Source organism: Hordeum vulgare, chromosome 2H (assembly GCF_904849725.1).
Source record: "Hordeum vulgare subsp. vulgare chromosome 2H, MorexV3_pseudomolecules_assembly, whole genome shotgun sequence".
Taxonomy (NCBI): domain Eukaryota; kingdom Viridiplantae; phylum Streptophyta; class Magnoliopsida; order Poales; family Poaceae; genus Hordeum; species Hordeum vulgare.
In genome coordinates this window covers 555,985,742-556,013,300 of record NC_058519.1, presented here as the reverse complement: position 1 = coordinate 556,013,300, position 27,559 = coordinate 555,985,742, and the positions used below count along the sequence as shown (strand labels likewise).

The 27,559-nt window shown below is 44.1% G+C and overlaps 1 protein-coding gene and 1 non-coding gene across 2 annotated transcripts; both read left to right on the top strand.

Moving 5' to 3' along the window:
• The first annotated feature begins 19,858 nt into the window (after positions 1–19,858).
• On the top strand, positions 19,859–22,481 carry LOC123430511 (peroxygenase-like). The gene is made up of 6 exons (XM_045114378.1): positions 19,859–20,284; positions 20,365–20,520; positions 20,654–20,739; positions 20,848–20,942; positions 21,953–22,078; positions 22,177–22,481. The coding sequence occupies exons 1-6, from the start codon at positions 19,993–19,995 to the stop codon at positions 22,325–22,327; spliced, it is 906 nt and encodes a 301-aa protein (XP_044970313.1). The 5' UTR covers positions 19,859–19,992; the 3' UTR covers positions 22,328–22,481.
• Positions 22,482–24,229: 1,748 nt separating this feature from the next.
• Positions 24,230–24,303, top strand: TRNAI-AAU. Its single transcript has one exon. It is a non-coding gene; the product is annotated as a tRNA-Ile (tRNA).
• Positions 24,304–27,559: the final 3,256 nt, after the last annotated feature.

Genomic DNA, 27,559 nt, shown 5'->3' with positions numbered 1-27,559 from the left:
CGTGTGGCCTGTCGTGTTGATATTGATCAAATCCTCACCGGCGTGTCGGAAGGTAGAGTGACTCGTAAACAATTAACAAACTTTTGTGCTCACTTTTCGTTTGTCTCTAGTACCGTGCCACACAGGGTTCAGGATGCATTGTGTGACAATGACTGGATCCTTGCTATGCAAGAAGAGTTAAACAGTTTTACACGCAACGAAGTATGGTCATTGGTAGAACGGCCAACTGAGGAACACAATGTCATTGGAACTAAATGGATTTTCAAGAACAAGGAAGATGAGAATGGGACTGTCCTACGCAACAAGGCAAGGTTAGTAGCACAGGGGTACTCCCAAGTTGAAGGTTTGGACTTTGGTGAGACTTTTGCCCCTGTTGCTCGTCTTGAATCCATTCGCATTCTACTGGCCTATCCTGCTTTCAATGGTTTTACTTTGCATCAAATGGATGTGAAAAGTGCTTTTCTTAATGGTCCTCTACAATAAGAGGTATATGTATCAGAACCACCTGGGTTTGTTGACCCTCACCACAAAGACCATGTATACAAACTTCACAAGGCTCTGTATGGCCTCAAACAAGCACCCCGTGCTTGGTACGATCATCTTAAGAAGTTCTTACTCGATGATGGCTTTGTGGTGGGGGTGATCGATCCCACTCTTTTTACTAAGAGGGAAAATGGTGATTTGATCTTATGCCAAATCTATGTAGATGACATCATTTTTGGTTCTCCTAACATCCATTTATGCAAGAAGTTTGCGGCCTCCATGACCAAGACCTTTGAGATGTCACTCAACACGGACTTGAAGTTCTTTCTTGGGTTTCAAATACAACAATTTCAAGAAGGAATTTTCTTGTCTCAAACTAAGTACCTCAAGGACATTCTTGAAAAATTTGATATGACAAATGCTAAACCAATGAAGACACCCATGGCCACTGATGTAGCTCTAAATGAAGACACCAACGGTATTCCTTTTGACCCATCTACTTACCGCTCCATGATTGGTTCGTTACTTTATCTTTGCGCATCTAGACCGAACATCATGTTAAGTGTAGGCATATGTGCTAGATTTCAAGCTTCCCCTAGGGAAAGCCATCATACGGCGGTTAAGCATATTCTTAGATACCTTGTTCACACCCCAAAGTTAGGCTTATGGTACCCTAAGGATGCAAAGGTCGATCTTATTGGGTACTCCGATGCGGATTGGGTCGGTGACAAAGTGGGACGGAAATCCACTTCCGGTGCATGTCAGTTTCTTGGACGCTCCTTGGTAAGTTGGTCCTCGAAAAAGCAGAATTGTGTTTCTCTCTCCATGGCCGAGGCCGAATATATTGCAGTCGCAAGCTGTGCAACCCAACTGCTATGGATGAGGCAAACCCTAGAGGATTATGGTATCACGTATCGACACGTGCCTCTTCTCTGTGATAATGAAAGTGCCATAAAGATCTCCAAGAACCCCATTGATCACCCTCGCACAAAACATATTGATATTAGGTATCATTTCTTGAGAGACCATGTGCAAAAGGGTGGCATTGATATTACCCATGTGGGTACCGACATGCAGCTCGCTGACATTTTCACCAAGCCACTTAGCATAGCAAGGTTCTGTCAACTTAGACGTGAACTTGGTATCTTGGAGCTTGATAACATAACTTGAAATCTTGCACACATACACACACTCACATTATGTTCTTGTCTTGATGTGGGCATGCATTTAGGGGGAGTCACTAGGACTTACGTCATAATTCTGTGTTTTGATCTTACAAAATATGCAAAAATCAACTTCTGTCCACAAGTAGTATATGTAATTCTTGTAGGGAACTGTGTTCCTGTTCTTTGTGATAAAACCATGAAAAATCATCTCATCATCCAAAATTCCAGAATCAGCCTCTGCCTACTCCTCTCTCGGTCATCCGACGTGTCTCGGACGTCCCGCGGCTAAACTCATTCCGGACGTCTGGCCAGTGTCGGTCGTCCGACGGCTAAATCCACTCCGGACGTCCGACACATCGGCGACCTATAAATAGAAGGGCGCGGGCTGGGCTTTGCCCTAGCCCCCACGCGCCTCCTTTTCCCCCAGCCGCCGCCGCCAGCACCAGGAGAGCTCGCCCGCGCTGCCACCTCCGGGATCTGCCTGATCTCCTCCGCGGGATCCGATCTCCTCCACAGGATCCATCTCTTCTTCCTCTCCTCTCTCGATCTGCAGGTATCTCCTCCGTTCCCCTCGCGTTTGGTTCCCTTTTCTCTCAAGTCCACGTGTTCGTTCATATGGTTTGACCATGACCGTTCCCCATTGGGTTTCCACCCGTGTAGGCTTTTGTTCATCATGCCCAAGATTAAGCACGCCGCCCGGAAGGACACTGCTGGCTCATCCGCTCGTGCCCCTGCTAGCACGGGGTCGGACTCGGAAGGGCAACGTCGTCCCTTCAAACGGACTTCCCGGCGTCCTCCGTCTCAACAGCTCCCCTCGTCGTCTGATGGCTCTAACTTCGAGGATAAGCTTGCCGCCGAGGACCGTGCTGACCAGCCCGCTGTTCGGAGGTCTATGCCCAAGCCTGGGACTCGCAGGCCCTCCTATATGCCACCACCTCCTCCTGAACAGCCCGAAGGTGAAGCTCGTCGCATCTCACTTGAACCTCCTGCTACTTTAGGTCGTGAAGTCACGAACTTCACCATGGTTGCTAAGTCTTCCTACTTCACTTTCCGCCGCGACGTTGATCAATTCTCTGTCGTACGTGACTCTATGGACTCACGTTTCCGCACAAACGTCCAGGCGGACATCTTTACTACGGTCATAGTTCCTAAGGGTCTCTCTGTTCATCACTTCATAGATCTTGAGCATATTCGCACGCACCCGGTGAAATACCCAGGTGCCATTGAGCTCATTGAGTCATCGGGGCTTGCTGCCCCCTTTGCTTTTCGTCGCGATTTTAACGTTGCTGCTATTCACCAGTTTTATGCCACATGTTTCTTTGGTCCAAACAACACTGTTAGCTGGATCACCTCTGACATTCACTTCACAGCCTCTTCTGATACGTTTGTTGCCGTACTTGGTTTCCCCAACTCCGGTTTCAAAATCCATAAGAATGATCCTAACCATGCACATAAGCCAATTGAGGCGTGTGGGTATCTTCTCAAACCACTCTGTGAACTTGATGCAGACGAACGCATGAAGGATCTTAACCAGGTATCCATCTGGCGCTCTCCTTACTTTATCATCTTTCAGTGTCTTATCCGCACCATCTATCCCAAGATGGGTGATAAGGGATCCTGTAGTGGCTACTGTATTGACATCATGTCCCACTTGTACGAGCACCCCAAGAGCAAAATTAATGTGCCTCACTTTCTATGGCAAGAGAATCGGCTTGCTAGTTTCCAATACAAGCGAGCCTTCCCTCATGCCCCCTTCATCCAGGCTCTTATTAACCATGTTGCTGACTTCACTGTTGCTGTCACTCATACACATCACAAGTGGATCATTCCCGCTCACATGGCGGATAACTATGCTCCCAAGAAAACCCCATCATCCACCTCCACTCGCCGCACTGTTGCCCGTTTAGCAACCCCTTCATCCAGCTCAGCTCCTCTCGGTCGCTTTGCCAAATTCATTGGCAAGGCACATTCTACTATGATGAAGGCCATCTCTTTCTAGTGTGGTCAAACCCATGATGTGGTTTCTCGCCTCATCTCCTCCAAGAATGCCCTCAAGGCTCGTCTGAGAGACTCGGGCGCTCTTGATGTGAGTGATGATGAGGCCCTTCCTGCTGCTCCTCCTTCTGACTTTGGCTTCCCATCTGGTCCTGAGTGGGCTGATTTTCTTGACGAGGCTGGTGGCAGTGGCTTGCCTGACGATGAGGATGATGATGATGATGATGCTGATGATCTCTGAGCATGGTTGATGCTGTTGGTGCCTCCCTTTTTGGAACTTGGTGCCAAAGGGGGAGTAATGTATCGTAGTTTTTAGTCTTTGGAGATTTAGTCTAAATTTGCATGTTTGTGTAATGTAATGGATAAACCCATGTATGGCTACTTATGAATATTGTGATTGCTATGGATTTCTATGATATCATCATAGGCTATTATGTTTTTCTCCACTACTTCTATGATGATCTATTATCTTTACATGATGATCCATTATATTTTCGATACACACATTAAAAGGGAGCTCCGCTATTTTATCATGCACATACTAAGGGGGAGCTCCGTACTAAACCTCTCCAAGGCTATAATGTATGTTAAATATTTTGAGACCTATGTATATGTTGTCATCAACTACCAAAAAGGGGGAGATTGAAAGTGCATGTTATGCCCCTAATCGACTTTTGGTGTTAATGACAACACATACATAGGAAACTAATCCTATTTGTTGAGTGTATCTCAGGATGGCAAGTACTTTAGTAGATTGAGAATTATGTGCCAAGGTGGTCTGAGAAGATCGGGACTTATATGTCAAGAAGGCTCGGGATTGAGAAAAGATGATGTAGACTATCCTTTAAGTTTTCTATTCTTGAGTATAGGGATCCCGCACTATTAAGAGGGGATCACAGGTTTTGCGATGAATTTGCTCATACTACATCTCAACTTTTCTGCTCATACCACATCTTCACTACTCTGGTCTTATCTCAAAATAGGACTAATGCCTCGGACATCCGGCCTCCTCCGGACGTCCGAGGGTCGGACGACCGACCAGCTTCGGAAATCCGGAGCTCTGCACCAGAAGAACTTGACCCATATAACTCGAACTTCCGGCTCCCTCCAGTCGTCCGAGGGCCGGTCGACCGACCAGCTTCGGAAATCCGGAGCCCTGCACCAGAAGAACGTGAGCCATATAACTCGGACTTCCGGCTCCCTTCGGACGTCCGAGAGCCGGACGTCCGTCCCCTTTCGGAAATCCGGAATCTTGCACCAAAGAAGTTTGAGTCGAATAACTCGGACTTCCGGCCTTCTCCGGACGTCCGGTCCCTGTTCAACTCTCAGTGATTCCAGACATATCTACAGCCCTCGGACGACCGACCTCTGTCGGACGTCTGACTCCTTGTGGATGCCCGGACATCCGTGAACTGTCGGATGTCTGAACCCTGTGTGACTTAAAGTGTCCCCAACGGCTGTTATACTCTCCCCACTATATATACCCCCTCCCACTTCGTGAGAGGGTGTCCAACACAGCTAGAACACATACAAGAACACCTTTCTTCTCACTCACTCTTGTATACACTCAATATTAGATCCCAAGAGCATTTGTGAGTCCCTTTGAGTGTTGTTCCAATCAAAAGATAGATCGTCTCCTTCTCCTCCTCTCCACCAAAGTGATTTGTGATTTGAGCAAGTAGCAATCCCCGTGATTTTGTTACTCTTGGAGGTTGGAGACTCCTAGGTGGTAGGAGTCTTTGGAGAGGAATCAAACCATTGTGATTTCCCCCAGAAAGTTTGTGAAGGTTTGGAAGCCACCTCAAGGCTTACCACTAGTGGTTGAGAAACGCCTTCGTGGAGTTATCTCAAAGGGAGAATAGGGTGAGCCTTCGTGGCGTTGGTGTGCCTTCGTGGTAACATCCGCCCCTCTAACGGTGACGTAGCTTCCCTCCAAGGAAATGAACATCGGGATACATCCTCGTCTCTCTTGGAGTTTCGGTTATTCCTAACCCTAACTCTCTACTTGTGTTAATCCTTATTACGTACTTGTATTTGATTATTGTTTACCGGTTGCCTTACTTCACTCTAAATAGCTTACTCCTTGTCATAGCAATTATTAGGCCTACGCTCATATTCCGTACCTTTGCCTAAAATTGCTAAGTAATTATTAAAATTTGGAACTGTACCTATTCACCCCCCCCTCTAGGTCCATCTCGATCCTTTTCATCATTGCTACTGTGACAACAGACCTTCCCCGGCAACGGCGCCAGAAATCCTTCTGCTACTGCGACAACAGACCTTCCATGGCAATGGCGCCAGGAATCCTGCTGCTACAGCTACGCCTATAGGGACTTCCTTGGCAAATATGCAAAGGATTTCCCCGCGGCCTTGGAGCCTTGCGTTGGTGTTCCCTTGAAGAGGAAAGGGTGATGTAGCACGGCGGCGGTAAATATTTCCCTCAGTTTGAGAACCAAGGTATCAATCCAGAAGGAGGAGCGTTCAAGTCACAAGTACCTGCACAAACACAAAGAGCTTGCACCCAACGCTATGAAGGGGTTGTCAATCCCTTATAGATTGTTTGCAAAGTGAGAACTGAAAGCAAAGAGTAAACAAAGCAAAGTAAAAGTGAAAGTGGAAATGATAGTTGTGAATAGACCCGGGGGCCGTACTGTTCACTAGTGGCTTCTCTCATGAAAGCAAGTAGACGGTGGGTGAACGAATTATTGTCAAGCAATTGATAGAACCGCGCAAAGTCATGACGTTATCTATGGCAATGATTATATCTATAGGCATCACATCCAAAACAAGTAGACCGATACTTTCTGCATCTACTACTATTACTCCACACGTCGACCACTATCCAGCATGCATCTAGTGTATTAAGTTCAAAAGAACAGAGTAACGCCTTAAGCAAGATGACATGATGTAGATGAACAATCTCAAATCTATGATGAAAGCCCATCTTGTTACCCTTGATGGCAACAACACAATGCGTGCCTTGCTGCCCCTTCTGTCACTGGGAAAGCTCACCACACGGTATGAACCCAAAATCAAGCACTTCTCCCATTGCAAGAATCATAGATCTAGTTGGCAAAACAAAACCCAAGACTCGGAGAGACTTACAAGGATATCAAATCATGCATATAAGAAATCAGCAAAGACTCAAATATAATTCATAGATAATCTGATCACAAATCCACAATTCATCGGATCTCGACAAACACACCGCCAAAGAGGATTACATCGGATAGATCTCCATGAAGATCATGGAGAACTTTGTATTGAAAATCCAAGAGAGAGAAGAAGCCATCTAGCTACTAACTACGGACCCGTAGGTCTGAAGTGGACTACTCCAACTCCAAAGTCCCCTCTGGCAAGGCACCGGGAAGGGTCTCCAGATGAGATCTCGCGGAAACGGAAGCTTGCGGCGGCAGAAAAGTGTTTTTGTGGATGCCCTCATTTTTTCTGTGATTTTAGGGAATTTATAGGCCAAAGAGCTAGGGCAGGGGAGCGCCAGGGAGGCCACAAGCCTGGTTGCCGCGGGCCCCCCTGGCCGCGGCAACAGGGCTTGTGGGCTCCCTATGGGCCCCCTGCCTTGGCCCTCACGTCCCCCGATCTTCTTCTTTTCTGGAAAAATTTATTTTGGGGATTTTATTCCGTTTGGACTCTGTTCCAAAATCAGATCTGAAGAGAGTCAAAAACACAGAAAAAAACAGAAACTGGCACTTGGCACTGAATTAATAAGTTAGTCCCAAAAAAAGATATAAAAGGTATACAAAACATCCAAAGTTGACAAGATAACAGCGTGAAACCATCAAAATTATAGATACGTTTGAGACGTATCAAGCATCCCCAAGCTTAACTCCTGCTCGTCCTCGAGTAGGGAAGTGAAAAAGAATGAATTTTTTATGCTTTCATGCTACCTAGCATAGATGTCCTTTGTAGCTCCTCTTATGTGACGTGAATGTTCAGATCCATTAGATTCAAAACAATAGTTTGCTATTGACGTGGAGACAATAATACTCAAGCAAACTAGCAAGATAATCATGAACTTTAAAAATAACAAGGCCAAAAGAAAGTTATCCCTACAAAATCATATAGTCTAGCTATGCTCTATCATCCTTGCACAACGAATTTAAATCATGCACAACCCCATTATTGGCCAAGTAATTGTTTTCACACCTTTACTTTCTCAAACCTTTTCAACTCTCACGCAATACATGAGCGTGAGCCATGGTTTTAGCACTATAAGTGGTGTGGAGTGTGGTGGAGGTTGCAAGACAAACAAGGAGAAGATGGTCACATTAACTAGGCATATCAATGAGCTATGGAGATGCTCATCAATAGATATCAACGTGAATGAGTAGGGATTGCCATACAATTGATGCACTAGAGCTAAGAGTATGTGAAAGCTCTTAAAGAAAACTAGTGGGTGTGCATCCAACTTGCTTGCTCATGAAGACCTAAGGAAATTTTGAGGAAGCCTATCATTGGAATATACAAGCCAAGTTATATAATGAAAATTTCCCACTAGCTATATTGTGGTGACAAAACGAGAGACTCTCAATCATGAAGATCATGATGCTTAATATGCACAAGTGTGGAAAGGTGGTAGCATTATCCCTTCTCCCTTTTTCTCTCATTTTTTTGGTGGGCTCTTTGGCCTCTCTTTTTTTTGGTGGGCATCTTTGGCCTCTTTTATTTCCTCACATGGGACAATGCTCCATCAATGATGATCATCACACTTACAACTCAAAATTTAGAGCAACAATGACTCTATATGGAATGCCTTCGGTAGTGTACCGTGACAATGATCTAGCATGGCATAGACATCAATGGGAACATCATGCTAGCTATCTTATGATCATGCAATGGCAATGTAGAAGTGGTGGCACATGTCATGGTGGTAGTTGCATGGCAATATATCTCGGAATGGCTTTGAAAAAGCCATAGTAGGTAGGTATGGTGGCTGTTTTGAGGGAGGCTAATGGTGGGTTTTGTGCACCGGTGAAAGTTGCACGGCACTAAAGAAGATAGTGATGGTGGAAGGTGAAAGTGCATCTAAACCATGGACTCATCATTAGTCATGAAGAACTCATATACTTGTTGCAAAAGTTTTAGTAGTAATTGAAACAAAGCATTCAACGCATACTCCTAGGGGAAGGGTTGGTAGGTATAAACCATCACGCGATCCCGACCGCCACACAAAGGATGACAATCAGTATACTAATCATGATCAGACTTCATCACATAGCGTTTCACCATACGTGCATGCTACGGGAATCACTAACTTCAACACAAGTATTTCTAGATCCACAACACCTTACTGATATAACTTCAACATTACCACAGTCACAACTCACAACTAATTGAGATGAATCAAACTTCTCTAACTATTCAATGCACATGAAGGTGGAAGTTTTCATATCCCTTTGGATAACTACCCCTTTTGAGACTACTATCATAGCATAGATCAACTACCAAGCCACGCGCTTCCGTGCTCTAAAATATATAAGTGAAGCACATAGAGAAAAATCAACTAGCTCAAAAGATATAAGTGAAGCACATGTGAGCTGAATTGTCTAACCAAAGGATATAAGTGAAGCTCGACAAAATCACGGCGAGTGCATGTCTATCTCTCTAGGTGTGCAGCAAGGAAGATTGTGACACAACAAAAATAAAATACTCCTACGATACAAGACGCTCCAAGCAAAACACATAACATGTGGTGAATAAAAATATAGCCCCAAGTAACGTTACCGATGGATTTGGAGACGAAAGAGGGGACGGCTTCCCGGGGCATCCCCAAGCTTAGGCTTTTACGGCATCCTTGAATCAACTTGGGGTGCCTTGGACATCCCCAAGCTTGAGCTCTTGCCACTCTTTATCTCTTCGTCCATAAGAACTTCACCCAAAACTTGAAAACTTCACAACACGAAACTTAAATAGAAACTGGTGATAACATTAGTATAAGAAAGCAAACCACCACTTCCTTAGGTATTTTAGCAAACTTAAATTCTACTTATGTTGATGTTGGGTTACTGTATTTTCAATTTTCCATGGCTAATACCCCCCGATACTATCCATACTTTCATCAAAATAAGCAACCAACTCAACAAAACAGAATCCGTTAACAGCACACCAGTCTGTAGCAATCTGTATACTTCGTATACTTCTGTTACTTCAAAAATTCTGAAAAATTACGACAGTCTGAAGAATTTTCATAGAAATCAGCAGCAAAAAGAATCAACTCAAAATCTCTTACAGAAAAAAAAATGAAATTCTTTTCGTGAGCAGAAAGTTTCTGTCTTTTCCAGCATGACCAAACGATCATCCCCAAGACTAATCATAACGGTTTTGCTTGGCACAAACGCAAAAAGAAACACAAAAAACACAATCATAATAGAATTATGAAAGTGTGGAAAACACAAAACAGAAAGAAAAAGGATAGATTTGTTGGGTTGCCTCCCAACAAGCGCTATTGTTTAACGCCCTTAGCTAGGCAAAAGGTGATGGAATCACGTATAGTCATCTTTGGTGCTCAAACCATAAGTAGTGTGATCATTTATCATCTTAAGATCTTCATCTTTATTGGATGACTCACCATTAGCTTTAGGAACAAAAACAGACTTGGCGGTCTTCTTGAGAGTGAGATTTGGAGTATTTTGCACAGCGGCAAAAGCGAAACCCAAGTTGGTTATGACATCTTCTAGTTTGCCAATTCTAGAAGAATCATTAACTATAGGTTCCTTGTCCCTTAAATTTTTCAAAACCATTCCCACTTTGGATCCGTACTGAGTAATTTGATTGTGGATATTTCTATCCAAACCATCAATAAGTTCAATTGTGGCAATTTTGTTTTCAATAGCGTCAAGCCTTTGCATCACGTGTTCCAAGGTCAAGGTAGTTCCATTAACCATGAGCGGGGGTGAGCCTACCAAATTCATGATAGCTCCATAGGAGTCAACAGTATGGCTCCCCAAAAAATTCACGCCTATGATGGTATCAAGAATATACGTATTCCAAGGAGAGATTCCAACATAAAAACTGCGAAGAAGAATGGTAGTGGATTGCTTACGAGTAGATCTACTTTGAGCATTACAAATCCTGTACCAAGCGTCCTTTAAATTTTCTTCCTCAATCTGCTTGAAATTGAGAACTTCGTTCTCAGGGGTATCGTTTGGAGTGGTGGGTCTAGCCATTGATGGACTATCCCACACACAAACGAGCAGGAAGTAAGCGAGTGAAACGGGCAAAAGAGAACGACAAAAAGGCAAAAGTAAACGGCAAGGGAGAAAGGCAAAAAGGGAAAATGAAAACGGCAAGGGAGAAAGGCAAATGAAAACGGCAAACGTGAAGTGGGGGAGAGGAAAACGAGAGGCAACTGGCAAAAAAGGTAAATGCAAGAGATGAGTTTGTGACACCTACTTGGATAGATCTTGACTTGATCTCTCCTCCCCGGCAACGGCGCCAGAAATCCTTCTGCTACTGCGACAACAAACCTTCCCCGGCAACGGCGCCAGAAATCCTTTTGCTATTGCGACAACAGACCTTCCCTGGCAACGGCGCCAGGAATCCTGCTGCTACGGCTGCGCCTATAGGGACTTCCTTGGCAAATATGCAAAGGATTTCCCCGCGGCCTTGGAGCCTTGCGTTGGTGTTCCCTTGAAGAGGAAAGGGTGATGTAGCACAACGGCGGTAAGTATTTCCCTCAATTTGAGAACCAAGGTATCAATCCAGAAGAAGGAGCGTTCAAGTCACAAGTACCTGCACAAACACAAAGAGCTTGCACCCAATGCTATGAAGGGGTTGTCAATCCCTTATAGATTGTTTGCAAAGTGAGAACTAAAAGCAAAGAGTAAACAAAGCAAAGTAAAAGTGAAAGTGGAAACGATAGTTGTGAATAGACCCGGGGGCCGTAGTGTTCACTAGTGGCTTCTCTCATGAAAGCAAGTAGACGGTGGGTGAACGAATTAATGTCGAGCAATTGATAGAACCGCGCAAAGTGTGATGTTATCTATGGCAATGATTATATCTATAGGCATCATGTCCAAAACAAGTAGACCGGTACTTTCTGCATCTACTACTATTACTCCACACGTCGACCGCTATCTAGCATGCATCTAGTGTATTAAGTTCAAAAGAACAGAGTAGCGTCTTAAGCAAGATGACATGATGTAGATGATCAATCTCAAATCTATGATGAAAGCCCATCTTGTTACCCTTGATGGCAACAACACAATGCGTGCCTTGCTGCCCCTTCTGTCACTGGGAAAGGTCACCACACGGTATGAACCAAAAACCAAGCACTTCTCCCATTGCAAGAATCATAGATCTAGTTGGCCAAACAAAACCCAAGACTCGGAGAGACTTACAAGGATATCAAATCATGCATATAAGAAATCAGCAAAGACTCAAATATAATTCATAGATAATCTGATCACAAATCCACAATTCATTGGATCTCGACAAACACACCGCCAAAGAGGATTACGTCGGATAGATCTCCATGAAGATCATGGAGAACTTCGTATTGAAGATCCAAGAGAGAGAAGAAGTCATCTAGCTACTAACTACGGACCCGTAGGTCTGAAGTGGACTACTCACGAGTCATTGGAAAGGCGATGATGTTGATGTAGAAGCCCTCCAACTCCAAAGTACCCTCCGGCAGGGCACCGGGAAGGGTCTTCAGATGAGATCTCGCGGAAACGGAAGGTTGCGGCGGCGGAAAAGTGTTTTCGTGGATGCCCTCATTTTTTTTTACGATTTTAGGGAATTTATAGGCCAGAGAGCTAGGGCAGGGGAGCGCCAGGGAGGCCACAAGCCTGGTTACCGCGGGCCCCCCTGGCCGCGGCAACAGGGCATGTGGGCTCCCTGTGGGCCCCCTGCCTTGGCCCTCACGTCCCCCGATCTTCTTCTATTCTGGAAAAATTTATTTCGGGGGTTTTATTCCGTTTGGACTCCGTTCCAAAATCAGATCTGAAAAGAGTCAAAAACACACAAAAAAACAGGAACTGGCACTTGGCACTGAATTGATAAGTCAGTCCCAAAAAAAGATATAAAAGGTATACAAAACATCCAAAGTTGATAAGATAACAGCGTGAAACCATCAAAAATTATAGATACGTTTGAGACCTATCAATCATTTGGCCCAATATGATCTATGTATTGGCGTTGGATATATGCCCTAGATGCAATCATGTATGATGATATTTCCTATGTGTTTATGAATAAAGATAGTTCTTGAACATTATCAATGATATGTATCAATAAGTATGTAGCTTGTTTGTGATACTATGCATTGTATAATGATTGTCCAAAAGAGTTCCTAGTTAAAAGGATTGTGTGGACACACAACCAATTAGAGTAGCACATGACATAGTGAATGATCTGATCTCACTGACCATGTAGCATTGGATGCTAGCGGGATAATATGGACTCGAAAAGATCTTGTAGGATTCGACGTAGTCAGATCCTAGTCGAGATAAGGTCTGAGTTGGACAGACCTGACTATGAAATGCAGCGATAGGTCATCTGTGAGTCTCTAGTGCAACATATATTCTATGTCCTAGGACCTGAGCTACCGCATGTACTCGGGATGGTTACAGACCTACTTTGGACCGAACAAACGCTACTCTATGACTGGGTAGTTACAAAGGTAGGTTTCAGTCTTGTCCATACATGGTCTAGCAAGATGGGATTTTCCCCTCCGACCACGAGAGATATATTCTAGGCCCTTGGATAAGCATGGCCACGTGATAAGAATTATGAGATAATCCAAAGTGTTGGTCGGATTCACCAGAACGAGAAAGAGGCCGGGCTGCAATAAGGATGAACATGTCACCTTGAGCACGATAATATATATCGTGTGGCAAAGAAAAAATAAGCGTGAAGTACAAGTTCGTCTAACCAGCTTCATATGACACTTGGAGTTGGAATGCTTTACTAGAGGCCTCTACCAGCTAGCCGAGCCAGATATGATCTGACTCGCGACCAAGTGTACGAGAACCTAAGGGGTCGCACACTTAAGGGGAGGAACCTACGAGTTCGGATCCTAGGACATTGGTTGGATGTGATCCGAGCTGGACTTGGATCATGAGTGAGTAGACTTGTGGGCTTTAGGATCCATGCGAGGCCCAAGTGTTGAGCTCGCAACGGATGTCTATATATAGTGGAGATGCGGCACACTCATGGGGTTGATTGCTTCGACATTGTAATTAGGGCCTTGCATGTGTTGCAAGTAGTCACCTCCACTCGTCGCCGACTTTGTGATCAGATCTAGGAGTCCGTCGCACGGTGTTTCTCCTGCACGTGCGAATATCGTTAGAGATGGTGCACTTGAGCCGCTCCGGTGAATCTGCACATGGGATCCGATGATCGGTTGTTCGAGGGAGATCGAACGAGAATGAGACAACTCTGGATGCGTTGCCCCAACTCTACTTTCGATGCACGACACTGCGCGCCTAGTGGTAACGATATGTGATTCATCTTTGTAGCATGATCCAGGTTGTTCCGTGCGTAGGAAATTTTTATATTGCAGTCGATGCACATGCCCTAGAACCCAACACTTGGTCATTTGGTCGGATATACAACTTATCTTGGTCATGCAGCCGGATATGCAACTTGTATTGGTCATTTGGCCGAATATGCAGCTTGTTGATCATGTGTTTTCTTTCTAGTCTAGATGTGTGGTGACATTGTTATATTGGACGTAGAAGAAGCATTTCATGTATGCATTGTTGGTTGAAGTAAAATGTGCACTCAGGTGGCTCAATGTCATTGCCAATTCTGTCAAAACCTTCACCATGCCCGATATAGGTGAAGATGGTGATTCAACCAAAGGATGCATTGGTCCAACCAAAAGGATGACTATGAACTAGTAGAGGAAGTGAGAGAAGGAGAAGCGAGAAGGGGTGACGCCTAAGATGACGGAGAGGCTCAAGGACATCATGGCAAAGAAGGAGGAGACATGTGTAAAACACAATGACGTGGAGGAGGAAAATAAGGCCAATAAGTTTGACAAGTTCATCGTGGACCAAGAGAAGATGATAAAGCTACAAGGGAAGAATGTCGAGCCCACGGTCGCTTTGGAGGACACCAATAAGTTTACCATGAAGATATTGGACTTCTATCCTGATGCAGCGAAGATCGTGCAAAACTACCATTCTAGGATGTTGAAGTGATGGGCGGTTGATTTGGAGGAGTCCGACGCACATTGAATAATTTAAAACGGATAACCGATGTGGAAGGCAAAAAAGAGGTTTTTTGCATGGACAACCGGACTCACAACTTTTGGGATCGACCATGTGTAAAAGACTTATGAACGTCTTTGTTATAATTGCATATGTGTGCACTTATATTTACATATGCCAAATTACTATTGGTCTATATATCCATCTCAAATGAATGGCCAGATATACATCCGGACCCTGGGCAGACATTTTATGCACCGGACTGGATGACCAACTCCATCACCACTCGCGAACACGTTCAGCCTTTGATTTGATGCATAGTGTTTGAGATGCCCTTACGCTCATACTTCTTTCAACATTGCCTAGTGTATTCTTTTTTCGTTTGAATTTTTTTATTTCATATTTGACTTTTTTCATTGCTTTGGAAAATTGCCTCAGTTTTTCAACCTCTTATTCTTATTGATCCATCTAACGCCCTTTAAGATCCGGTTTGGATAAATATTTTCTATCTTTTTTTCAAGGAGTGATTCGGAATTATCAAACCCACGAAAAGAGGTGCACTACGAATAAGGCTTTGAGGAGTCTTTGTTAAATCGGAGCTTTAACAATCTTAGAGATGTAAACACTATAATTAAAGTATATGCATGAATATGAGGTCTTACTCTCACAACTCTATATTTATATCCGGGATTGTCATGATATTAATTTATGCACTCGAAGACAATCATTAAGATGTCCTTGTGACACGATGATGTTGATGTGTATACAAAGTATGTATAGAGTGGTGCGCAACCTGCAACAAGAGTCAACTATTCAACGACACGTACTTACCGTTGCGCGGCCTTACCTCGGTTATTAAGAATGAATATTTGAACAAAATCATTGGACATATGGCTAGGAACTCATGATGTGACAATGTTGCATGCATACAGTAATGCAAAAAAATATAACTTATGACTTAAATGCATGATTTACTTATGTTGCATGGCTGTATGGCTAGTAAATTTAGATGATGCGTTGTATCTATTAAGAAACAGAAGATAATTATTCATCCGATAGAATGACTTTACATAATCACATTAATATGGGCAGGTAAATCATGGATTAAGTTAGTAGAATAATTATGTGATCTTCACTTCAAAATAATAAAGCACAAACTGTTTCTGGTCGTTTGTCATCCGAATTACCCTGAAGTTGGGTAAAATTACTCATCAATGCCACCTATAGGTCATAAAAAAGTTTGACACAAAAAAAATTCCTGACTGGACCAATCCATGCTGAGACCTCCTATATTACGCTTTGCGTGCTCGGAAAGGATACACCACACCCGTATGGGCAGTCCCATGCGCGTGCACCAATTTTTTATTTCTTTTTTTCAGTTCCATTTTGTTTTTATACTTCAAATAATTGAGAAGTTCAAATAACTTTACAAAATTTAATAAACTTAGAATTCTGAAATAAAATGTTCAAAAAAACATAAAATGTTTGTGAATTCAAAAACTGCTCGAGATTTTTGTAAAAATATTTGCACATACAAAAAAATGTTTACAATTTTAAGAAAAAGTTCATAAAATCAAAAAGCCCATGATTTTAAACAAAAGTCCATGTATTAACAAATTATGAATGAAATTTAACAATATTTTTGTTAATTCAAAATATCTTCATGCATTTTAAAATTTTCTTAAATTTTTAAAAACACGACGTGCCTGTTTTTTATTTCCCTTTTTATTTTTATTTTCTGTTACATTTTTGTTTTTTCTAATTTAAATAATTTATAACTTAAAAAAATCAATTTAAACAACTGAAAATTTTGAAATAAAATGTTGAAGATAATATGAAATGATTGTGTATAAAATAATACTTGACATTTTGGTAAAAATGTCCGTATATTCAGAAAAATGTTCGAAATTATGAAATCAATGTTAGTGAACACAAAAGATTCCATGATTTTGAAAAAAACTCCACGTTTTTTTTGTAATGCAATTGAACAAAATGTTGTGTAATTCAAAAAATGGTCATGCATTTCAAAAAATGTCCTCAAATTTTAAAAACAGCTCGTGAATTACAAAAGAGTTTCTTGATTCAGAAAATTTTGCTGATTAAAAAAATATTTGTGAATTTTAAAAAAAAATCGACCAACTTTGAAAAATATGTTCGTCTATTCTCGAATTGTTTACTAATGCAAAAGAAAATACTTAAAAGCCATTCACAATATAAAAAAATGTTCACAATTTTTAGAAAGTATTAGTAAATTGTAAACAAGTGTTCTAGATTTTAAAAAAATCCCAGATTTGTAAAAATGTTCACGAATGATCAAAGGCATGTAGTTAAACAGTAATACTTTTGAGTCTTTGTAAAAATGTTCACGACACAAGAAGGGAGCTCCTATGCACCGCTCCAGGCGCCCGTTAACGATCAGGCCCCTGCGGCGCTACTATCATGAGCCAGCCCACTATAATGATGTCAAGTTTTTTTTTACGTAAACAAATCTAAAATCAAAAAAGGTTTATACATTGAAAGAAACACGGTTTATACATTTGAAATTTTTTTCATAACTTTAAAACACGTTGATCAATTTTGAAGAAACTTCATTAATTTGAGAAAAAGTTCATTGAAAGTGAAACAAAATCCAATTTATAAAATTTCATTTATTTCTTTAAAAGTTCAATAAATTTTAAAAATTTCATAAAATTCAACAAAGTTCATGTATTTTGAAAAAAGCTCATTAAACTGAGAAACAAATTTCATAAATGTTAAAAAAGTTCATCCATTTTCAAACAGATGTTCATCAAATTCAAAAAAAGTTGATCGATATGAAAAAATGTTCATCAATCCTAGAAAGTATTCTCTGAAATTTTAGAAAAAATATCAATATTCAAATAAGTTCATAGAATTAAAAAAAACGCCACAAGCGCCTAGATGGGCCAGTCCAGTTCGAACGCCACACACGCGAGTTAATAAAAATGCACGTTAACTAGCGCCTATGGCACCAAATAGGAAATGTCACACAAGAATTTCATATTTTTCTTGACTTTTGACGACCGCTGGAGTTATATCACCGATAGATCCTTCGGTCTCGCTTTTGACACAAGCTTAGTGGGCCAGCACAATAATATAGCTGCCATGCATCAAACTTTTTTTTGAATGCTATGATTTGTTTTCAAAAGTAGGTCAACATGTTTTACATTGTATAAACATTTTTAATATCACAAACATATTATTGGACACGTGTACTTATGTAAAATTCATAAATATTATGCTGAATGTTACAAAAAAAAAATTGCACTAAAAGAAATAATTTAGATTGTATAAACATATTTTCCGGAATGTGATGAACATATTTTTAATGTGTGTGAATGGATTTGAAAGGGCAACATTTTTTTCAATCACGCAAATATATTTTTATATTTTAAAACATGTTTTTTAAATGTCACAACTTTTTAAACATGTGTATATTTCTAATGTTTTGAAAAATAGGGTACTCTAAAAAGTTATAAAGTTATTCGGATATTCTTAACACCACATTAACATTTTTGAATGAAGGATGAACGTTTGTAAACATTTAGGAAAATATATTGTGAAATATTTGTACGTATTTTTTAAAAAAAATAAGTAGGAGATCAATAAATGTCACACATGTGACACAAACACATGGTAATTTTGAATGCCTTTCTATGGCAAATCCAGTGACTCGAGATTGGCAGTGACCCGAGAATGACAACTTTTGTTTGAATGATAAGTTTTAGTTTTGGTTTATTTTTGACAATTTTAATTGTGAGAACGTCGAATTGAAATTGATTCGTGACACGTGGCACTCATCATTCGGAAAGAAGTATCTATATGTATACCTGCTAATAAAGGAACTATTGCTTCTGTCCATACGTCATTAATACTACCCTTAAGGTTAACAAAAATTATCCACTATGCCACCCTTAAGTAAAGAAAACGTGTCAAAAAAGAAATCCAAAGTCGCCACGTACTTTGCTATTATAAAGGGATTATACTGATGCCTCTTTAACAGATACGCACGACCATCATAGTGGCTAAGGCGTGCTTTTCTTCAATCTCATTATGTTATCTTCCTTCTTTAAATTAATTCGGGATTTTCAAATTTCAAAAGTGTGAGTTCTAAAATATTATTTGAGAAATTATAAAAAATGTATGTGAATTCATTTTTTTAGTAAATCATAAAAGTTTCTTGGATTTAAACAATAATAGTTTATTTGTAAAATAATCATGATTTGAAAAAATAGTCGGGAAATGATCATGCTCATGTTTGTCATTTTTTTGAGAAAATCCAAAATTTAAAATAAATGACGATTTAAAAACTGTTCACTAATTCAAAGTCTTTTATGTCTAGGATTTTATTAGATTTTCGAAATTCTTTATATGTATAGATGTGGGAGTAGTTCGTGGTCGATGAGATTTGTTTTTAAAGTTTTAAATAATCTCTTACGCGACATAATGACAAGTGTGGCGTACAGTGGTAAGATAATAGCCTTGAAATTTAGTACGTTGAATGTATTGTGATCACGTGAACAAGGCGATCACCATAAAAGAAGGTAGGAGAGAAAGTTAAGTGGTAACATGATGAGCCACCATGTTAAAATAGATGATGCTCATATGTGAGGTATTGAGTCAATCCTCAATAAAAATGACACATATATGGTTATGGCGCATAAAATATTTGTCTTCGATTGCAACGCACGAACATGTTTTTTTAGTGTAGATTAAAATATAAACACCGGCTGATGTGCGTGCTTTTGGGCCTTGCACATGTATTTAAAAAGCACCAGATGCGACGGTACGTACCTTTTCGCCAGAGGCGAGACAAAGCCGTCCCGGCTCGACGAGGAACTCAAGCCCTCGAGATGCCTTGAGAAACCTCCGGACACGACGATTCCTCGGTGCGTTGTAGGCGCGCCCAGCGACACGTTACGGCCGAGCAGGGCCGCACCACCATGCACGCGCCCACGTCGTGCCGCCGCCGCCACGTCCCGCTGCTCCGTGCCGCTTTATATGGCCGCGCGGCCTCGGCGCCGCCTCCCACACTGTAACCTCGGAAGCAGAAGCAGCTCTCCAGTCCACAGTCTAGGAGCTTTCTCCACGATTCCACCCACGGTTCATCGGTCGCCGCCCGGTTCTGGTGCGCCGCAAGTAGCAGAGCGGCGGAGATGGCCACCAAGGCGCGCAAAGTCGAGGTCCGTGACGCGAGCAGGGCGGAGGGGAAGGGCGACGCCGCGGACGTCCACGTCCTCCGTGAGGCGATGAGGGCCGACGGGAAGGGCGACCACGACACCGCCGGCGGCCCGAACAGGGCGGACGGGCATGGCGACGCGGGCGGCAGGGTCGGGGACTCCCGGGGCGTCGACGGGAAGGACTCTCTGAAGATGGTCGCGCTGCAGGCGCCGGTCACCGTTGAGCGCCCCGTCCGCGGCGACCTCGAGGAGCACGTCCCCAAGCCCTGTAATTAAGCGACGCATACATAGATCTGCCATTTCAGTTCTTCACTGGCATATTATGATCTGAATAATTGTGCTGAGCAGATTTGGCGAGGGCTCTGGCGGCGCCGGACATGTACCACCCGGAGGGGACGACGACGGATGACCACCAGCACCACAACATGAGCGTGCTGCAGCAGCACGTCGCCTTCTTCGACCGCGACAACAACGGCATCATCTATCCCTGGGAAACTTACGATGGTACCACGCTTGTTACTTTATGTGTATATATATACAGTCGCACCGCTCTTCGTCTTGATTTGTGATTTCAGGTTCGGCTAGCGCAGATATATACACCAGGTGTATATGATTTAACGGTTGATGATGTGCGTAGGATGCCGTGCGGTTGGGTTCAACGTGTTCATGTCTGCCTTCATCGCGTTTCTGGTGAACCTGGTCATGAGCTATCCCACCCTGCCCGTGAGTGAACTACGTCCGAGACCTAGAGAGGAATTAACTTCAGAAATCACACCGTGCTTCATTCAATCTTTGTATGTATTGATTTGACTGCGGTTTGTGGCTGTGCAGGGGTGGCTGCCGAACCCCCTCTTCCCGATTTACGTCCACAACATCCACAAGAGCAAGCACGGAAGTGATTCGGGGACCTATGACAAAGAGGGCCGGTATGTTATACTATATACTTATGACCACTGTTAATCTTGTACTCACGGCGGGGTGGGAGTTAATTGCAAAAAACCATCACATTGAAGCGAACTTCTGCGGAGAACACCCTTTTACGCATTCATTGCAGAAAACACATAAAAATCATCTACTATTTTGCAAAAAATACAGTTTTAAGCATGATTATGACATGTGGGTTCCATTTTCGATGACGTGGCGCATGGATCCGTCATTAACGCCGTCGCTAGCTCCGTCGGCGCGCTGACTCGGTCAAAACAGATTCCATCCGGTCGCTATTCTGTCGGTCCTTCCCCCTCTCAAAGTCCCTGTTCCATTTGAGGAGGAGGACGAGGAGGATGGGGAGGCCGAGGTAGTCTCTCTGCCCGGGGTGGCGTTCGACTCCATGCGCCGGACCCCGTCGTACCAGCGCCGTCTGCAAGACTTTCGGACGGGCCGTGCGTTTCACCTCCTCGATCTCAACGCCCCTGTTTCTGTTGGAGAGGAGGATGCGGATGGCGGTGTTCGACTCCATGCGTCGGACCTCGCCGTACCGAACTACTTGGAGGCAGGATTCCTTCAATATTTTCGAATGGGCCGCATCACATTCGATATGGTATGCAACGAGCTCGTCCCCAAGAACACGGGGCCCGTCCAGCTATCCTCGTGCGTGTGGCGGCTAGCCATGGGGGAGGTGCTCCGGCGAGACAGTGAGGACATGACAGAGAGCGATCGATAGATAGCGGCGGGATGGAATCGGTTTTGATGGAGCCAAACAAATCTAGCATCGGCATTAGTGACGGATCCATACGTCGCGTAATCGAATCCACATGTCATAGTGGAGCGCCAATTTAAAACGCTCCAATCGACTGGTTTGTGTTTTTTGCAAAAGTTTAGGCGATTTCTTGTGTTTCCGCAACGAATGCGTAAAATGTGTTTTTCGCAAACGTTCGCTTCAATGCGATGGTTTTCTGCAATGTGGCGGCCAATGTGAAATGCGTGTGGTGTTGTGCAGGTTCATGCCGGTGAACTTCGAGAACATCTTCAGCAAGTACGCCCGCACGTACCCGGACAGGCTGAGCTACAGGGAGATGTGGCGGATGACGGAGGGGTGCCGGGAGGTGTTCGACTTCTTCGGCTGGTAACTGCCTAGGCACTCGACGATCAGCATGAATTGACCTTCGATCTCAGTCGGCTATGATGTTGTATAACTAACTGGTGTGAGATGGATGGATGCAGGGTGGCGATGAAGCTGGAGTGGTCGATCCTGTACGCGCTGGCGCGGGACGACGAAGGGTACCTGTCGAGGGAGGCCATCCGGCGCATGTACGACGGCAGCCTCTTCGAGTACATGGAGAGGCAGCGCATGGAGCACGTCAAGATGTCCTAGTTCATATTCGGGTACTGTGAGGTGTGAGCTGTATACGCGACGGTGGATCTCAGTTGGTGTAGCGTATGTAGAACAGACCACAGATCAACGTGGGGGTGCCGCCACTGGTTGTGGTGAAACATAAATAACGTGATATGCCGTGCTTGTATGTTTAGCCCCGTCTTTCCCTGGTTCCTCTCTTCCCCTGGTAGAGAACGTCGATACGAGATAAGGGCGTCTTAGAGCAACTACAATAGTAGAGCCGGTTGCCGGCTGTAAGCTCATGCCATGTCATATATAGCCCATCTTATAGCTAACATGTACAATAGTTGGTTAGAAGAGTGTACTACTTATTTATTATATGGTCCACCTTTCATTCTCACAAAGTGCCTAGGAGCACGTGTTAGAGCTGGCTCTTAGCTAAGAGCCTGCTTACCTTCTCTCTCCTTTTCTTTCTCCTTCAACTAAGAAAAATATACTACTTTATTCCTTATAGCCAGCTAACTAGCTCTATTGTACTTGCTCTTACCTTACCTACCGGAGTCCCCTTCCCGACCCATCCAAAAAAAGACGGAGGCCGCGTTTAAAGCATTGCTTCCGCAAAGATGAAGCCGGCGCTTTTGTAGCAAAGGATCAAAATCCTTCACTTCTTTTATTGGATCAAAATCCTTCACTTCTTTTATTCTTGCTCTTGCTCCCCGCTTATTTTCCGTTGTTTCTCCCACTTCTCTCCTTCCGACGCCAATGCATGGAGCCGTCAAAGAATCTGTCGGGGGATGGAGGTGTGGAAGGAAGATCCGACTCCGATGCATGGAGAGAACGATTGAGCCGATGAAGGTGTTGAAGGATCAATTTTGTGATGCTGACATTGTTGGAGAAGAAGTCCTTCACCGTGCATTGTTGGTTAACTTTGAATGGGCAATCAAAGTGGAACTTTTTCATTGTCAAGGTCACAACCGTAGAAGTTAGAAGAAACATGTGTGGGAGGAGTAGACGCCGAATCGAGACGGTGGAAAGAAGTGGGAGGAGTAGAGCGCGAATCGAGATGGTGAGGAGTAGAGGGCGAATCGAGATGGTGCGGCAGCGAAAAAGTTTGAGGACGTCTGGACGAAGAAGGAAAAAACATGCGTGAGGAAAAGATGGGGAGGAGAAAAAAACGAAGAGGTGCAGAAGAAACAGGTGTTGATGGACGCGACGGGAAGAAACTCATGCTCGATGGGAGGACCATGATCGATGCAGAAGTCTGTTCGAAATAATAAAATCGAAATAATAAAAGGATGAAGATCGCCGCAAACGCGGAGGACGCCAAGATATTAACATTAAATGTCGACTCTTTAGATGACGATGCAAGAGTCATCGTGCAATTCTGTCGTATCAGATGTTGCAACGGCAGAAAGATGAGCTTACAACGACGACAGACTATGAGGACGTGACCGAGGCGGACGTGGAGGCTGCCTACACAGCTGTGACGGCACCTCCTTGACAGGAGAGCAGCGAGTTAAACACCTCATGTTTTTCTAAAAATCAGCCATGTAAAAACTGAGCATATTTGCTTTATTTTACTGTGATTGGCCATGCGAGCAGATGCAAGGCCTTCCTTTATGGATCTAATCAAAATATTATTTAAATTTAAATTTACTCACATATATATATATATACAGGCTAACACTGGATGTTGTTCTTTCGCATTTGTGTGCACGGACAGATTGGAAGGAAACTTACTGATTACCGTTAGAGATGTCCTACTAGGCTACTACCCCGACGGTGCATCGGCTCTGCGTGTGAGGATCAGGATGGGAAGAGGCCAAGGGCTGTCTGTGCTGTACTCTCTCGTGGTGCCTTGGAGGATCCGGGTCAGCAGGTGCGCTGTAGGTAACAACCCCCTCGAGTAAAAATGCGGCCTTGAGAACAAGAGAGCAACAAGGCCTATTAGCTCAGCTGGTTAGAGCGTCGTGCTAATAACGCGAAGGTCACAGGTTCGAGACCTGTATGGGCCAGCTTTTTTTTTTTGCTTCACCTCAGGATTATTCTTGGTTTTTTTGTTGCCCTTCTTCAGGTTAGCTGGAAAACAAACTAATGTGTTGCAGCATGCAATTCTAGACATGTAACAAATGTTTATGCTCGTACAAATTTGTCAGATGCAACTAATCAATTCATCTCTACTATTAAAGTAGGACGTGCCGTCGTGATGGTTCAACCTCCCCGATGGTTAGACCTCGCAGCGATCGATCCCACCTCGCAAGAAAGAAAAAAAAAACATCTCGTGGATCCACCTTCCACGTCTCCCCTCTCCTTCCTTCCCCTGACACAATCGCCTCCCACGTCTCCCCTCTCCTTCCTTCCCCTGACACAATCGCGGCATCGGCGGCTGCGGCGCGCTAGCCGCCGTTCCCGACGCCCCCCCCCCCCCCCCCCCCGCGCGCACTCCCGGCGTCGCTCGATCCCCCACCCCCGCCCCCGAGCCGGGCGGGGCGCCGCGCCGCTGCCCCGTCCAAGCGCGCGCACCGGGAGGCCCTCGAGGCCGTGCCGTCGGGGATCGTCTCCGGCCTCGACCTCGGCCGCCTCATCTCCTCCCGCTCCGGCGCTAGCCGCCGCTCCCGGCGCCGCTCGGTCCCCCGCCCCCGCCCCCGCGCGCTCGCGGCCGCCCCCGAGCCGGGCGGGGCGCCGCGCCGCTGCGCCCATCCAAGCGCGCACACCGGGAGGCCCTCGAGGCCGCGCCGTCGGGGATCGTCTCCGGCCTCGACCTCGGCCGCCTCATCTCCTCCCGCTCCGGCGGCTCATTGCGCAAGGTCGCCGCCGAGGCCCGCGTCTTCGCCGACCTGCACGACGCCCTGCTCGACTCGCTCGAGCGTCCAACGAGGAAGGGGAGGACAGGGTGGGATTGGAAATCATAGAAAAGTTTCCTATGCGCTAGCTTGCCTGCAAGTCCACGGAAAACTTTCAATCTCTTGCAGATTTTGCTTTGTCTTAATCAAGAAAATTCATGTGCTTTGTGTGGTGCGACGAAACAAACTATAATATTACATCATTACCTTCTTCGGTGTTTGCAATCTACGACTCTTCATGCCATAGCATCCAACACCTAACATCTTTTAACTGTATTACTTACAGGCAAAGCAATAAGGAGGTACAGCCCCCAGTAGCGGAGTACGGCGGGCGTTCGCTACAGCGGAGTGAGCGAGGCAAGGGACGGCGGCGCCGGTACCAGGGGAGGACGGGGGACGTCGGCGCGTCATGACGGTCGTTCATTACGGAGGCGCACATGGAGCGGAGGTTTGCGCAACCAGCCGACTCGGAGGTTGCAGTCGCGTCGCCTCTTCTTCCTCCTCCTCCTCCCCCAGCACGCGGCGTCGAGACCCCGGCTCCTCCGCCCAAGCGTCGACCTGCAAGGGTTGCGCGACCATCTTCGCCCCATCGGGATTCGAAGGATGTGAAGGCCATGGCTCCTCCGCCCAAGCCCGAGTACTCCGTTCCCCCTAATTGGCATCGCACCGCGTACAAACTCCGCAACAACGTCGTCAGGGATACCAGCAACCGCAATCCCGCCCCCAGTCGCTACGGCAACGGGTAATCTACATCTTCTCCCTACTGTGTTGCATGCTTTGGATTGATTTCACTGATCGATGTATGTATTGTATATACTGAACTGAATCTCCCTAATGTGTTGCATGCATGCTGTGATTAATTTGGTCGATGGATAGTACTGAACCGAGCCCATTGTCCGTGATGCTACACTGTTTCTGTGAAGTTTGGTCACATTGATTTTGCTATTATGCTGACCACATGAGCCAAGCATCAGAGATCGGACCCCCTTCCCTTGCCGTTAGCTTTGTTGAACAGACCAGCAGTAGCATTTAGTGATAATAATTGGTGTAAACGGGAGTTGACATAGGAGTAATTTCAACTATGCAATCAAGTACTGCAAATGTTACCTGTATATATGCTGCCTGGTGATAGGTTCCGTCTTTTATCTATATGTAATTCTGTATTCTTGAACACTTGGTTCATTTGTTTCTGCATACCCTGCTTCCCCTGGCGCAATGTACTGGCACGTGCTTCTCCGTCAAGATCCCCTACTATGAGGTGTACATGGAACGGTGCTATGACTTGCTCGAGCCCAAAGCAAAGGAGATCATGGCGTTGGACGACAACCTTGGCAACCTGCAGCTCAAGGGCTTGGATTGGGTAATGCTTTGGCGCTTGGTCATCCTCGAATGTCCGTGTTTGCTGATATGTAGCTTCTGCAGCACACTTACTGTTGTCTTTTCTTGGTTTCAGGCCCCTGTGCGATCAGCGGAGGAAATTCAGGAGGTCTACTCGATAGGTGTGCAGAGTAGAAAAGCCGTCCACACAGGCATGAATGATGTCTCATGTAGGAGCCATGTTGTGCTCTCTCTCTCTCAAGGTCACTAACGATAATGTCAAAGGGAAGCTTAACTTCATCGACTTGGCTGGTATGACTCCCTATAATAAGGTGCATAGAACTTATGAAAGCTTTACATTTCCAGTTTAAGATCATGCCATGTTCAATATAAAAACATTTGTGGAATGTGCATGCAGAGTCGTCATTGTTGCTGTAAAAAGTGCAATGTCTTTTGAAGATTAATAACATATAATGTATTATATATTAACTAGAGTCTTTATATTTTGTAGAAGCATATTATATTCAGCAAGTTATTTGTAAAACCGAAGTGAGAGAGAAGTGATATGGTAGTTAGGAGAAATTAGCAATAAGAAATCAAGTATTGCAACTTCTTTCAATTATATTATGCTTTGATAACTTGCAAAAAAAATATTATGCTTTGATAAATAAATTTCTAGCAATTTGGTTTCTACTAGAGCAAGTATGGTTTCGGCAAGGAAATTATGGAGCATCCAAGCAAGTTCTGATTTATACTGGATCTGACTAATTAAATGTCGTTAGTTGTTTACACTCTATTCATGGAATGAGAATTTGTTAATACTGATGTTCATAATATAATGCAAGGATATTGGCCCTCAAGTATCGATGATTTTTCAGCTTTTGTTTATTCCTGTGGCCTTGCAATATTCTTGTGATAAATGCGTGGAGTTGTTGTCTGTACATGTCATTTCTTCATCTGATAGTGTAGAGATCATGCTGCCCTAGAACAACTCCTGATGGAAAGTTCTTATTCTTCCTTACCTATATTGACCTAGAACAACTCCTGATAGGCAGGTGAATTTCTTGCCCTGAAAGTTTTGTTCTATTTAGTAGCATCCGGTGTTCAAAAC